Source organism: Suncus etruscus, chromosome 14 (assembly GCF_024139225.1).
Source record: "Suncus etruscus isolate mSunEtr1 chromosome 14, mSunEtr1.pri.cur, whole genome shotgun sequence".
NCBI classification, from domain to species: Eukaryota; Metazoa; Chordata; class Mammalia; order Eulipotyphla; family Soricidae; genus Suncus; species Suncus etruscus.
The window spans coordinates 9,991,718-10,005,219 of record NC_064861.1 but is presented as its reverse complement, the minus strand read 5'-3'; the positions used below and the strand labels follow the sequence as shown (position 1 = coordinate 10,005,219).

The window sequence follows — 13,502 nt, the reverse complement described above, 5'->3', positions numbered from 1 at the left end:
AGCATGGTCCCCTGAACCCCCAACCCCACCAGGAATAATTTCTGAGCCACATCCAAGAGTAAGTATTGGTAGGCATAGCTTGCCTTCCAAATTAAATAAATAAAAATATGACAACAACTAGATAATAGGATGCCAGAACATGAATGTTAATTTTTTGATTTTATATTTTTTCTTAACTTATTTAATTGAAAAACTTGGTTTCCAAAGTCATGATAATTGAATTTTAGGCTTATAGCATTCAAGACCAATCCCACCACCAGTGTCGACTCCCATCACAAGTGCTCTCATAGTCCATCATCCACCACCCCCTACACCCTTCCACCCTGTCTGACATCTTGACAGGCCCATTACAAAGTTAGTGGCTGAATGTTAAATTTAATGTGTTGGTAATCCTAGTGTAAATTATCTCCTGTGTGATTTTAAATGATGGTTGATGGTGAGCCCTGGAGCTTACAGACTGAACTATAGTTGGAGGACCTAATTGGGCTCTGGTCTCTGAGGGACCTCTGTGTGCCTTTATGCCCACTAAAGGGATGCTCTGTCTCAAAGGTCAATCCCCATGGTGTTAAGGCCAGGAGAATCTTGAATCCAATACAGTCTCCCCAGCCAGCGGCAATACTGTACAAGAGCAGCACTTTTCTCTCCAAGCCCTATTTTCATTCAGATGACAGGGGTCCCTTTGCCCATTACCAACTTTTAAAAATGGGTTTTTAAAAGATAAGACCCAGCCTTAGCCAATCACCAGACCAGACAGGCTGTGTTTCACCCAAAGATCTAAGTCTCTGCTTGGCTGTTTGCTGAGCCAGGTGACAGGCGAGCCCTCAAACTCGAGGCTGAAGAATAAGGCGAAAAAATGGAGGATTAAAAGACAAAATGCACCATGCCAAGTGGGACCTGGGAGTTTCCATTTCACACTCTAAAACTTGAGCTCTGCAGAATGGCAGCTATAGTTCTGTTTGCTAAGGGAGCTCCCCCTGCCAAATCTGTGTGGTCCTTCCAGTGCCCAGGTCTCAGTGCTAGCTTATTAATGAGCCTGGCTACTTAGGGTACCCCACTTGCCAGGTCCCTCAGGCTTGCTACCCATGATAATGTTTCTGTCTATGTCTCCTTGTAGACATGTTGCATGTCAAGACATTGCCTACCCAGGGCTTAAGGCATCTCTGTTTCTATTTTCTGCAACCCACAGATAAACAACAAAGCGAACGTGGTAACCAGCCCCAAAGAAAATATCCCTACCCCGGCGCTGGTATACCTGGACTCTTTGTCACTCTTCTTCTGTTCTTGACTGGGCTTATGTTGTGTTTTTTTTTCTTTTTCATTTCTTGTTTGTTTTCTCTCATTTGCTTTCACTCTATAGATACATATGTATATCCAGATTTTTTTTGTTGGGTTTGGTTTTCGCTTTCTAAGATGAAATGTTTCTTTGCCCCCTTCCTTTTCCCCTTCTGTTAAGGCAGTTGCCCAGTGGTGTGATTCTAACATAGGACTGATTTCATTTCATTGCCGACCATCGCCCCTAGAGCCATGGTTGCCAGTGAAAACTGCATGCAGCCAACAAAGTCCAGGAGAATGCGCTTTGGTTGCTCTTAGCTCTTCTTTGGTGATTGCTCGATATGATAATTGCAAAGAGTAGTTTCTTCCTTCCCAACGGCCGTCAACCAATTGTAACATCAAGGAGAGCTAAGGGGTCATTGCTCTATAACAGCCAAGCAGACCTTATTCCGAGTTCTCCCCGTTCTTCTCCTAAAATGCAGCTGGGCTTTTTACACCTCACTTTCAGAGGCAAAGAGGCACTTAATAAACTGATAGCTTCTTGTTTGTTGTGTTGAAATCACTGTTTCACTTTAATCCAGAGTGTGCAGTTGGGTGACACCCAGCTTTGAGTTATCCACAGAAACCAGATGTGTCCCTTTTCAATACACACAATTGACTACTTAAATCAGTTTAATATCTGGAGGCAACCATGTGAGTTAGAGTTTGAATGCTGGTGATTAGCCACTCAGTTTTCATAACACATTTCACAACTGAATCCATATTCTGGTTTATAATTTTAAAAAGTTAAAATGTTCTTGCTATCCTCTATACTACTTGTATCTTTTTGTTAATGAATTCAAAATGAGGACTAGAGAGATAATACAGCAGGAAAGGCTCTTGTCTTGACATACCTGACCTGGTTTTGATCCCTGTTACCAGGTATGGTCTACTGAGCTTAGCCAGGAGTGATTTCTGAGTACCAATGGGTGTGAACCCCCAAAAAAGTTATCTCCTAAAAAAAATACAATGTTGATCACATATCTAGCCAGAGAAAGGAAAAGGAAATGAGAGAGAACTACAGTAGATACAGTGGGTTTTGTTTTGACCAAATATATTTTTTGTCTACATGGGGAGATTTTTGTCAATTTTCCAGGAGTATGCAATACAGAAAAATATTTTTTAGGGGAAAACGCAAGTTTACAACCAATTCTTATATACATATATATAGATATAGATATAAGATATAGCTCATAATGCAAGCAGGTGTTTTCTCTAATATGAATTAACAAGGACCTTAGCAGGAACAGACTCAAATTGTAGTGATACAATTAGTTTTAGACCACTTTATGAGGGCGAAATGTTCCTTCAAGTGTCTTCTAGACTTTCCATTCTGTTCTTGACATTCCTTTTCTTGGATGTGATCCAAAGATTTCTAGCTTTTTCCCGAGGGCATTTAAGTAGATCTTAGCCATTATCAATTCTCCAGGAAATACATTAAAACAAAACAAAACAAAAACACCAGCTTTTCAAGGAATTGGCAACCAGTCCCAAGAAATAGGATCTTGCAGGATCACTGGCCAATTTTCCCAGGGATACACAGCAGTAGGGTGTAGGCTAGAGAGGACAGGAAAATTCTCTCTGTGAGAGGGACTTTGTGAAACAGTGAGTGCCTCTTTGGGGCTCCATCTTTCAAAGCCTGCTCTGTGTGTTGGTCATGAATAAGGTCTTTGCATGCTGCTAGGGGGGCCAATCTCATGGGGTCAACTAGGGGGCGCTGTCATCAGAGCCCTTGTCAGCAGCAAGCTCTGACAGTAGTGAACATCGCTTCAGCTCCTGTCACTCTCGTGTGTTGTCAGCTGGCACCTTCTGCTCTGTCCCTGTCACAAGGAAGAAAGTACTTACCAATTCGAACTGTTTCTTTCTCTATTTTGTTCTCACCTAGGAGCCCCAAACTACTGTAATCCACAACCCTGATGGAAACAAGGTACTCAGAAAGAATCAACATCCTCTTGCTTGACCAAGATTACACATCTCAATCAAAACTGCCCATGCAAGATTAATTCCTTACCAAAAAATCAAAGTTTAAAAAAAAATCAGAGAAACAAAAATTGGGAGGGTCCTCTTGACTTGATTGATCTAGAATTTTTCATGGTTTTCTTTGAAAACATAGTATATGGGCTATTAAAATAAATGATTAAACAATACCTAGTCCATACAAGTTCAGTTAAACAAAGTCTTTGACAAGATGCCTGTATCTTAAGTGACTCTCTGTTCTTCTCCCACCCATGCCTGTCTGTGCATTGTTTTATAGATGTAATGCTGCATGATATTTGAGAATTTCTTGCTTAAGCATTCTCCCATCTTCAAAAATATATACTAGCTCATAGAGGCATTTTTGTTTAAATGTCATGTTGCTTTTGCATTTGGGTGATTTTGTTGACTCAATGTCAGTTTCTCTTAGTTCCCAGTTGTCAATGTTTCTGTTGTTTGGCACGAATTTGTGAATCAGGGAAATTTACTTCTTTTGAACTAGTTTGAGTTCCATGCAATTTGGTTACAGACATTTAACTGAATGCAAGGAGAGTGTCATGTTACCCATTCATTGTACAGTGTTTGCACACTGCATGCTAACTCAGTAACAGTACTTGTACATGTTTGTGGTATGGAAGATATATTTTCAGAATGGATTTCATGAATGATCTTCATGTTTCTGATGCATTATTTCTCAGATATCACCTTTTCTGGAGAGGAAAAATTTTAATCACGGCTCTTGTATCTCCTTACTCTTAAAACTGAAAATTCAGAAAACACATTTTCCCTAGTTTAACATTTAGTTCATCAGTATTTTAATAATCATTCAAGTGAAAGAAATATAGCATGTTGGGTTATTTAGATAGTATAGTCATGACACTGAAAATGTTCTTGGTCCTTGAAAAACTTGAGGCAGTCAGATGCCTGACACAGGAGATTCAATTTTTTGTCAGTATCATTAGCAAATGAAAGAGAAGCATTATAAGAGCTGGAGTGGACCCTGGGATAGTTCTAGCTTTGTCACTTGTAAGAATGATTGCATGATTCTTCCTGCTTATGTGCCACGGTTCATTTTTGACAATGCATGGGTTGACCTTCCTCTTGAGGTGAAATTGGATCACACGGTCACAATAAGAAATGCATGGAGACCCCTGGCTTGGTTGTGTGTGTACAAGGTTGTGAATATAACTCATTCTCTCCCTTTGTCATAAATGCTGAATTTGCTACTCATATCCACTGGCTTTTTTTTTTTAGCGTTGAACCCCTAAAAGTACACTGATTTTTTTTGGATCATTTCTCAAAATATGTTTTGTATCAGTGAACTCTGAATTACTGATTAGCTGTTTCTTTTTCTTTTTTTTCTTTCAGCAATAGCCTTTTCTCAGATCATAAAATTATGCCTCTTTCTGACTACTACCCTTTTGTGCTAACTTTTATGTTAGCACATGATTCATGGGAAAATGTATCCAAAAATTCTGAGGTATTTATTTTAATACTAACAGTTACAGTATCTTTTCTAAGTGTGGATACTAGTCTTGAACTTCACTTATAGTTTATTACAGAGATAACTGTCATTTCATTATGATAATCTATCTTTTTTAAAATCCACATTATCCATAAAAAGCCAATTAGTTCTTATTTAGAAATGAAGGACATGGGGCCAGAGTGATAGCACAGCGGTAGGGCATTTGCCTTGCATGTGGCCGACCCTGGCGGGACCCGGTTCAGTTCCCAGCATCTCATATGGCCCCTCAGCCTGCCAGGGGCAATTTGCAGAGCCAGGAGTAACCCCTGAGCACTGCTGGGTGTGGCCCCAAAACAATCAATCAATAAATAAAGTTTAAAAAAAAGAAATGAATGACAATTGTAGTTGTCCTTGTCTTGAATGTAAATCAGGTAACTCCATTGTGCTGATCACAAACACAGAAATAGTTATAAATCATTTTCAGTTTATCTCAGCTTACTTCCATTATCCAGACACATAGAAAAATGTTCTCCAAAGGAATAAGACCAACAGTGCTGGAGTGATAGCACAACTTGTAGGGCATTTGCCTTGCACATGGCAAACCAAGGTTCAACCCCCAGCATCCCATATGGTCACCCGAGCCTGCCAGGATTGATTTCTGAAAGCATAGGCAGGATTAACACCTGAGTACTATAGGTGTTAAGGGGGGAGGGGGGAGGTAAGGCTAACAGACTGAACTCTATACTTAAAGTTAACTCACTCATTAGTTGGAATAAAATATGTTTGATTCTCAGGCTCAAATTAATACACCCCCATATGTAGTGTCTCATAAATACATTTTCCAATTACACCTAATAGGGCACTGGAACACTAGCACTGCCTTGCAGAGTTCTAAAAACAAGTTGCAGACTTCAGGCTGCTTCTCTGAATCACCCAGAATTTTTTGGGTTTCTGAGATCAAGCAATGAAACTTTTGATTCTTTCAAACATTTGCAACATTTTACTTTTGTTCAAACCATGTCATGTATTTGTCTATTTGCATGTCAGCATATGCTCACAGCCTGCTGAATCATTTTGCATGATATATACATACCACTTACCCATCTTATTATGAAAATACCATACTGTTCTCAACTTAAAATAATTTTTATTTTCAACAGGAGTCGACTGAAAGTTCAAATACAACGATTGAAGATGAAGATGTGAAAGGTATGATTTAAACTAGAAATGAACATTTTTTAAATGAACAATTTTAATTCAAAATTTCATAGAAACCAGGGTGGGGAAAATACTTGTCCATTTAGGAAATAGGTTTTAATAAGTACATTATTATTTTGAATGTGTATATTGATTGTGTATTTTCCCACAGATATTCTTTTTTCTCTTATAAAGTGTATTCAGTATGTGATATAGTCTGTTACATTATATATATATATACATATATATATGAGTGAAGCAAAGGAACACGAATATAAAACTGCGTAAGCAATGCACATAGTCATGAAAGCAGTCTTCAAGAATGCAATATAGAAATAACCATTTTCAGAAACATATTTAATAGTCACAAGTGGACAGCAGTGGAAGGTGACTCTTGGCAGCTTCTTGTCCTCGGTTTGTTCCCTACCATACTTGTTGGTGCCATTAATTCTTTCCAGCTCCTCTCCCCCCCCCCCCCCCCCCGAGTTCTGGCCAGTTCTGGTTGCACACGCATACTTGCCATCAGCTTCTCGGGCTTTATGACTGTGAATCTTACTTCACTTGCAGTTTTCTATTATCATTTATGCAATTTGGTATATAGAATGACTGACCTACGGTCGAGATACCAATCCAAATAGTTATTATTATCAATAATAATAAAATTACTTTAAAAACAATAATGGTTACAAAAGGGGTATTTGAAAAAGGCTCAAATAAATTCAGTTTGAGTCCATATGGCAGTACCACTGAACTCACTCTCCAGTTCTCAAGGATGACCCAGGTGACCTTGTTCTTTTCTCTCTTTTGGAGTGTTCATTGTGACTTTTGGAAGTGGGGAAATTATTATTCACCCCTGTGAGATTTTTAGTTCAACTACACCCTAGGATCTCACAGAGACCACCAATTAGACCATCGGTCCTATAACCTGCCAACACCAGCTACAAAGCTGCATTTCTTCTTATTTTGTTTCTTTGTTTTTTGTTTGTGGGCCATACACTCAGGAGTTACTCCTGGTTATGTGCTCAGAAGTCTCTCCTGGCTTTGGGGGACCATATGGGGCACTTGGGGATCGAACCTCGATTTTTCCTAGACTAGCACTTGCAAGGCAGGTGCTTTACCTCTCTAGCGCCACCACTTCGGACCCCCAACGCTGCAATTTTTTCTGCCCTCCCAGGCATCACCTTGTTTTCAGGGCCCATCCCATACTCCATCTGCACTTCCCAGGCATCACCTTGTTTTCAGGACCCATCCCATACTTCATCTGCACTTCTCAGAGGATGTTCCTAGGTACTGCCCAAATCACTGGAAGTAATCCCCTTCCATCCCTTGCTTGGTCCAACACACAAGTCTTCTTCCACCTCCCCAGTAGAAACAAACATAAAAGGAAGCACACTGTGGGGACCAGATCAAAGGAGGAGTTAGGTTGAGCTGGAGCAGAGTCCCTCCACTTTAGCTCTGCAGGAATAATGTCTCTCTGGTAAATAAAAGCTGGGTAAAGAAGCCCAGAGAACTCCCTTGTCCATCTCCCTTCCTGCTGTTCTCACAAACCACACCCTGCTTCATTTCTCTGGCACTAATTTCATCCCAAGGCTTTCAGCAACAGTTTTTGCTGAAACATCCTTCCTTATGGAGCCCACAAGTAACCTGGGGCCTCATGGAGGCCATTTCATTGGCTTCATTTAGGGAAATTCCAGATAGGAAAACAAGCACTTTCTCACTAAACATCCTTTTCTCTCTTTTTTTTTTTTTTTGTTTGTTTGTTTTTTGTTTTTGTTTTTTTCTTTTTTTTTTTTTTCTGTTTTGTTTTGATTTTGAGCCACACTCAGCAGCATTGAGGGGTTACTCCTGGTTCTGCACTCAGCAATTACTCCTGGCAGGCTCAAGACTATACGGGATGGCCTTTGGCATTTAGCATTCAGCCATATTTTCCTTCAAAGTCCAATGGCAAAGGGACTTGCTGATATTACCACACATTTAGATTCAAAAGTCTCTGGAACTCAACTTCTTCCTTGAAACAACACATAGGCTTCACAGGGCAGTGAGCTGGTGTGCCACTTGTTAAGCCAATAAGGCAGCTGACCCCTGCACCACACCTCTATGGGGCTGAGACAGCCAAGCACCTTTGACCTCATCTCCAGTAAAAGTTATTCTCATTGCTTTCAGGTCTTGACCAGCTGTCATCTCTGAGCATTAACTAGTAGATGCCTCGGTGTCTGTGGGCGAGGGGGGAGCCTCGGACCCACGGATTTAGCAGGGGTCACTTTCAGCCTGTACTCATGTGAAGACTGTCCTCTGGTTTGTGGCAGAAGCCACGATTTGCAGGGCCTGCAGCTGTGTGCCCCAATGCCACTCCACCTCCTAATCACAGGCGCCTTGGCTTCGGCCCAGCTGGTAGACCACGCGGTGGGGCCCATCTGTGGCAGTTACCTTGAAGGGGGTCTCCAGGGCGCCCTGGCTGTCATCTGTTGCTCCTCTGGCTTCCAACACCACGCTTCAACTCACCATCCAGCAGCTGCTTGGAGCTCTTGCTGTGTTTCATCTTCCTGTAGACAGGCACGCAGAGGTGCCACAGGCACTAGGCCACTCTGGTCATTCATCTTTATCCTCCTTCTCTGACTGACTGGTAGGTGAAGGATGGGAACGTTGCTGTGCAGAACACGAAGGGTGCAGGCATGACCCTACCGGATGTCCTGGTCTCCACTAATCTTCAGCATCACCTCACTTATGAGCCTTCTGTGAGTCTTTGTGACTCTGTGCATTGGGGGACAGTGTGATGAACCTTGGGCTTCCACCCTTCTTGGGCTCCATTTCCCACAAAACACTTGTTACAGTGTAGGTCTGGCTGGGTGAGGCTCAGGGAACACCATAGAGATCTGAACCCCAGTACTTATGCTGCAGGCACCTCTCACTTTAGCAGAATCTACACAGCAAGAAACTTGCAGGTATTTCCAGACTTTGGAGAACAGACTTTCCTTAGAGGTGCCAGTGACATAGCACCCCTGTAGGTAGACAGGGAACTGCAGCCTGGTGTCTTGTCCAAGATGTGATTTTAAAAAAAAATGTTGGCAAGTTTTATTTAGAAAAGGTCTTAACTACACACATACACCTTAGTTGATCTTTCCTTTGGGATCAGAGACTTTAGAAGACTGATGCAAAATGTGTGCTGCATCATGCCCAGTGTAAAATAGCATCATTTTCTTGGCATTTCCACATCCCTTCACTTTACTTCCATACTCAGTATCTTCTACTTGGTCTTTTCTCACTGGCTTTAACAAGATTTGTCATTGAGGACAAAATACAGAGTGAAACCCATAGGGAATTCTAGCTTAAGCCATCTAAAATCAAATAAAATGAACTAGCAAAAATTGCAGCTTCTCAAAAGAAAATATATAAGCTCGTTCTTACATTAATAAGTTTTCACAAGTCAGAGTTAATTAAATGGCTTTTTTTCCAGCAAGTTTGAAAAACTCCAGAGGGCAGATTTTTTTTAAATTCCACAGTTAAATAGTATTTTAATAGTATTTCATTACTAAATACTGCACCAATTTACAAACATGCATTGCAAGATTCTTTAGCATTTGTTTCCAAGTCATAATTAATCTGCTACTTTTTAGAATTAGGATTTTAATAATTAAGTGTTTATAGTCTACATTATGGGTAAAATATTAAGTAATCAATCGCAATTTATATAATCAAAAATGTTATAGTCAATAAGATCTCATTTGGATTCATTTTTTCAATATGGATCTATTTTTTTCCATTATCTAACTGAAATAGTTCAACTTAGTAAGCTGCTAAGTTTAAAGACTACTTTGGCTTGGATCTAAATCTGACTGCATCTGGATTCTACAATTTTTAGTTCTGACTTATTCTACTAGCTTTGAGTAACTTACATAACTTCTTTAGGACCAGGCTTCTAATGGTACAAAATGTAGAGAGCTAAAATCCATACAGGAGTGTTTTCCTACCCTACTTTAATACTACAAATGTTATATCATAAGATAACATAAATAAGATATCTCATTTAAGTAAATGCAGTTAGACCTTATAAAATATAATAAAGTCATAATAAAAGCTATTAAAAGTAATAATGGAGAGTAATTTAGTTCAAAGTTGAATATAGTAATAAATTGGTGCTATTTTAGGAGAAAAGGTGTCCACTATAACATCAAAAAATTTTCATAGCACTAATAACCTATAAAAGAAATATTTTAGATGCACCCAATAAGAATATTAAGAGTATATAGCTATTCATAAGAGTGCAATGTTTCTAACTGTCTATATAACTTACTACTTAAGTTCCTATTTAATTTCATGCATTTCTCTGGATAATTTTTATTAATTCTGAAATGATTAGAATAAGCACATTAGTGAGACAAACTCACTGAGTTTGTAATATTTCCAACCAATAAATATCTCTAAAAATCATGTAAAATGTAATGATTGTACATTTAATGATTCTTCTTATCATTTAAGGGGAAATAGTTTCTTCTGGATTGGAATTCAAGTCCAATTTAAGTCCTCTGATCAAGAAAAATTAAGTTATCGAGGCAAAGAAATTGGACTTAAGTGCATTTCAACATTCTAACAAACTACCAGTCATTCTATTACAGACAGTATGTTAAATGAGTAGTGGAACACTAAGATTTTAGAAGGAAGAGAGAGGCATTATCAATTCAAGAAGCCTAATGAAAACCAACTATAGGAGTAAAGTATTGTGTTTCTGCATCTGGGATGATCCTGATCTTTTATTTTCAACTTAGTGCAGCAAATAATAATGCACTAATCTGGGAAGTAGATTCAGAAAGTGCCATCTGCGTTTTCTACTCTTAAAAATTTGGAGAACACAGTAATGATGCTTCCAGGTTCTTCCTCATGCTCCTTCCTTGTTCTGGCTGGCATTCAGTACAACAGAAACAAGGTCATTAACCAAAACAGTTTCAGTTTCAGGGTAAGTTATCAGGGTTGCTGTGATTCAGTTCACTTTGGGGAGACAGCAGCAGCTCTGCTAGAGTCATTGTTATCCCACTCATGACACAGACCTGGCTTCTGTGGTGATGGAAAAAAAGTAGACCTTGGTTGGTTGATTTGATCTCCTTAGACTAGAACAGAATATTTCAAAACTATACACAGATTTGAATGCTCCCAAATTATCCAACAGCATTTTCACCAACCAGTGGTAGATTGGGGGATCTGGGGAGTTGACTATAGTGTGGGAGTCCCAGATGCAGACTAAAGAACTGACCTCTGAGCACCAAACCAGCATCACCATTTCATGCCATCTGCAATATTGATTCAATAATTTTAAATGTCAGTGCATACTTCCACCCCTTTTCTTCTGCCTCACCTTCACTGTACTGTCAGTACAGTCCTCAACATTTTGGTCAATCTGCATTATTCCTACCCATCCCATATCCATTCTCCTTTTGTCTACTTATGTGCAAATACATATATGAAAACAGGGTTTGACATTGTGATCCATTTGCTTCCCTCTGTAGGCATCACCTTAGTGCTTCCTTTGTTTCATCATGTTTGCTTCTCTCCCTCACTACCCCTTTTCCTTTTAGAAAACTACTGGTTGTAAAGTGCAGTGTTAGTTCTTCGTTCTCACAGACTCCACTTATTCCACTCTGATCCAATAGAACATCATCTCCTGTCCATGGTCCTGAAATGGCTTCTTAGCCCATCTACCTGGTTCAGCATTACCTGACTACAACCCACTCTCAGCACAATAATCAGAATAACACTGAAATGTGCCTGGCTGGGATGGAACAGTGGTGCAGGGTGTAAGACATCTGCTTTGCACGCACTAGCCTAGGACAGACTGCAGTTCGATCCCCAGGCGTCCCATATGGCCCCTCAAGCCAGGGGTGATTTCTGAGCGTATAGCCAGGAGTAACCCCTGAGCATCACTGGGTGTGGCCCAAAAATAAAAAAATGTGCCTGGCAGTGTCCAAAGTACCCAGCACGATATTATACATGAATTGAACTATTGATGGAAGGAGGTTGCATAATGGGTACCAAACTTGCTGTTTCCGGCAGCCACTGACATGGCTACAATTCTCTAATTAGCCTGCTCATGTCTTTCTGACTCTATCCATATATCCTCCCCACAATGTAGGAGCTACAAAATGACCAAAAAAAATCCATTTTAATAGTCACAGAATCTTTGTGGTCAGCTTGTGTCTTTGGTACCTCAGAGTCAAAGGCTGAATTTCCAGCCTTTAGCACCTACTTAATACAACTATTCTGTAAACTGATCTTTTTGTATATCAAAAATAGTCACCTTGATAGTTAACTGTTTTATTCTCCATGACAACTTCTTAGCACTCAATGTTAACAATAATAAACCAAGGCCAAGAGTGTAGAAATGATGACCTCTGAGTAACTATTGAGTAAAACCTATTCTGGCCATTTTTTCGCAGAAACGGTAGGAAGAAAGCACATCAATATGCTATCAAAAATGTATAAAGCCTCAAAAGTCCTCTGATTTATTGTGGCATGTGCTCCAGTCCATGGAACCATCTCTCAGACCCATCATTTTCTATTTTAAGACATTTCTTTTAGAAAAATGTCAGTGTTAAGACACTTATAGATTCTAGTCGATCTGGATCTAATCATCCATGGAAGCTTCCCAGGTCTTTGAAGATGGAGCTCTGTGTTTTAAAATTGCATATTGTAAAAGCTTTTGATTGCACTTGATAAGTTAATAAATAATAAGGTTTCCAAATTTAATTTTTCTTGGCACTCTTAAGATTCTGAGTACATAGATGTATTTTGTTTTAAATTATACATAACAAATTTCAAGTCATGACTCAATTTTCCCAAAATTTTAGATCCTTTTATCCCCCCTTATTTTTGAAACCTGTCTCCCTTTTGACTATAAAAGTTTGGATTGATTTTTGTCTACAAAATTGAGCTATAGACCTTACAATTAAAAAAAATTGTCTTTGCAAAGTTACTTAAATACTCTCAAGAAGAATATTTCAAGTAACATAAAATGAATGCCACTCTTCAAGATTATGATAACTCAGTGCACTGTTTTCTCAAGAGTACACTAAATAGATTCACTATGAGACATTTTTATTGCTGAAGTCACTCACTGCAGAATCTCTTGTTTCTCAGGAGCCTCACCACATTGGAAATCTAACAAACACTGGCCTACCAGAATACAGAAGGCAAATGTGGAGGAGAAACTTGTGGGGAAATTGAAAACACAAAGATCCATTGGTGACATATTTTTAAAATTCAAAACAAAATTCTCCAAAATGTCCTTTGTATATCATTTAACTAAGGTTTTTCCACTGTGGGGTGGCATCTACTTTGAGTACAGAGTAGATGCAATTTTTTCCTAGTCTACTTCACCCACAGTTCTACTTACATTAGACAAAGCACACCAAATGGGAGAATTTCTCAACAGTAGAGAAATGCAATAGTAGTAGCAGCAGCAGCTATAGCAACAGCAAGCAACAATAGCAACAGCAACATTAGTAGTAGCAGTAGTAGTAGTAGTAGTAGTAGTAGTAGTAGTAGTAGTAGTAGTAGTAGCAGCAGC

General features: G+C 39.3%; 1 protein-coding gene across 10 annotated transcripts in view; it reads left to right on the top strand.

The window, feature by feature from the left end:
- The window catches only part of CAMK2D (calcium/calmodulin dependent protein kinase II delta), a 337,798-nt gene that overhangs the window by 302,717 nt on the left and 21,579 nt on the right, over positions 1-13,502 (top strand). For 5 of the 10 annotated variants that reach the window (XM_049786920.1, XM_049786918.1, XM_049786919.1 and 2 more), the window contains 3 exons: positions 1,187-1,246; positions 3,197-3,238; positions 5,911-5,959. In XM_049786920.1, the coding sequence (XP_049642877.1) occupies positions 1,187-1,246; positions 3,197-3,238; positions 5,911-5,959 (151 nt within the window). The remainder of the gene's footprint in view (positions 1-1,186; positions 1,247-3,196; positions 3,239-5,910; positions 5,960-13,502) is intronic. The other 5 variants (XM_049786926.1, XM_049786925.1, XM_049786924.1 and 2 more) reach the window with 2 other exon arrangements.